At 64.4% G+C, this 1,183-nt stretch overlaps 1 protein-coding gene across 1 annotated transcript in view; it reads left to right on the top strand.

The window, feature by feature from the left end:
- Nucleotides 1-1,180, top strand: part of LOC114071788 (nuclear receptor-binding protein 2-like) — a gene marked incomplete at its 3' end in the record, with an annotated part of 14,524 nt that extends 13,344 nt beyond the window's left edge. Inside the window, exons 5-6 of the mRNA XM_027909644.1 lie at nucleotides 978-1,018; nucleotides 1,114-1,180. Of these exons, the coding sequence (XP_027765445.1) occupies nucleotides 978-1,018; nucleotides 1,114-1,180 (108 nt within the window). The remainder of the gene's footprint in view (nucleotides 1-977; nucleotides 1,019-1,113) is intronic.
- Nucleotides 1,181-1,183: the final 3 nt, after the last annotated feature.

The following is a 1,183-nucleotide window of genomic DNA, read 5'->3' as shown; positions in this document are numbered from 1 at the left end:
CCAGGGGGAGCTGATCCTGCTCTTCCCCCTCCCCAGGTCATCTTCATCACGGAATACGTGTCCTCAGGGAGCCTCAAACAGTTCCTGAAGAAAACCAAGAAGAACCACAAGGCCATGAACGCCCGGGTATGTTCCTGGGAGCACACACAGAGGTGTCCCTGGTGGGGTGGGTGGGTGGCTCCAGCAGCACGGGGAGGGTCTCTGGGACCCTCCAAGGCAGGGCAGGTGGGGGTCGTTGCTCCTGGGACCTGCTGTGGGAAGGGGGCTGGAGCAAGAGCAGAACTTCCCCAGGAGAGCCCGGGCTGGGTCCTGCTGATCCCAGGGTCTGGGAGCACCTGGGGTGGGTGACACTGTCCTGGGGAGCTTCCCAGCACCCTCAGCCAGGGCTGGAACAGGGGACAAGGGACCAGTGTCACTGCAAACCCCCTGCCCAGCTGTGGGGTGAGGACCTTCGAGACCATCCAGTCCCACCCCTCCCACTATCCCAGGTTGCTCCAAGCCCTGTCCAACCTGGCCTGGGCCACTTCCAGGGATCCAGAGGCAGCCACAGCTTCTCTGGGCAACCTGTGCCAGGGCCTCCCCCTCCTCACAGCCAAGAATTCCTTCCCAGTATCCCACCCAGCCCTGCCCTCTGGCACTGGGAAGCCATTCCCTTGTCCAAAGTCCCTCCCAGCTCTCCTGCAGCTTTGAGCCTTTGTTGGGCTCCTTGAACAGGGGGAACACGCTGTGGTGGGACAGCGTGGGATCCATCCTTGAGCCTCTGCAGGGCACGTCGCTGGGAACGAGTGGGAAGGACCCTGAGCTTGGGCAGGGGCACAGGGGGATGTCTTTGCCCCTGGGAATGGGGGGGAAGGACCCTGAACTTGGGCAGGGGCACAGGGGGATGTCCTTGCCCCTGGGAATGGGGGGGAAGGACCCAGCCTGGCAGTGGGATGCCCGTGGGATGCCCAGCTGACAGAGCTCTGATCCCTCTCCAGGCCTGGAAGCGCTGGTGCACCCAGATCCTCTCGGCTCTCAGGTACAGCCGAGCCCTCCCCTGGCTCCCTCCCCTGGCCTGGGGGTTCCTGGCTGAGCTCAGGACCCCCCCTGTGCCCCCCCTCCCCCCCCCCCCAGCTTCCTGCACTCCTGTGAGCCCCCCATCATCCACGGCAACCTGACCAGTGACACCATCTTCATCCAGCAC

The sequence above is a fragment of the Empidonax traillii genome, unplaced genomic scaffold, assembly GCF_003031625.1.
Source record: "Empidonax traillii isolate 1590-97213 ecotype Southwest subspecies unplaced genomic scaffold, ASM303162v1 scaffold2285:size28836, whole genome shotgun sequence".
NCBI lineage: Eukaryota > Metazoa > Chordata > Aves > Passeriformes > Tyrannidae > Empidonax > Empidonax traillii.
The sequence above is the reverse complement of the archived record's forward strand: the minus strand, read 5'-3'. Positions and strand labels throughout refer to the sequence as shown.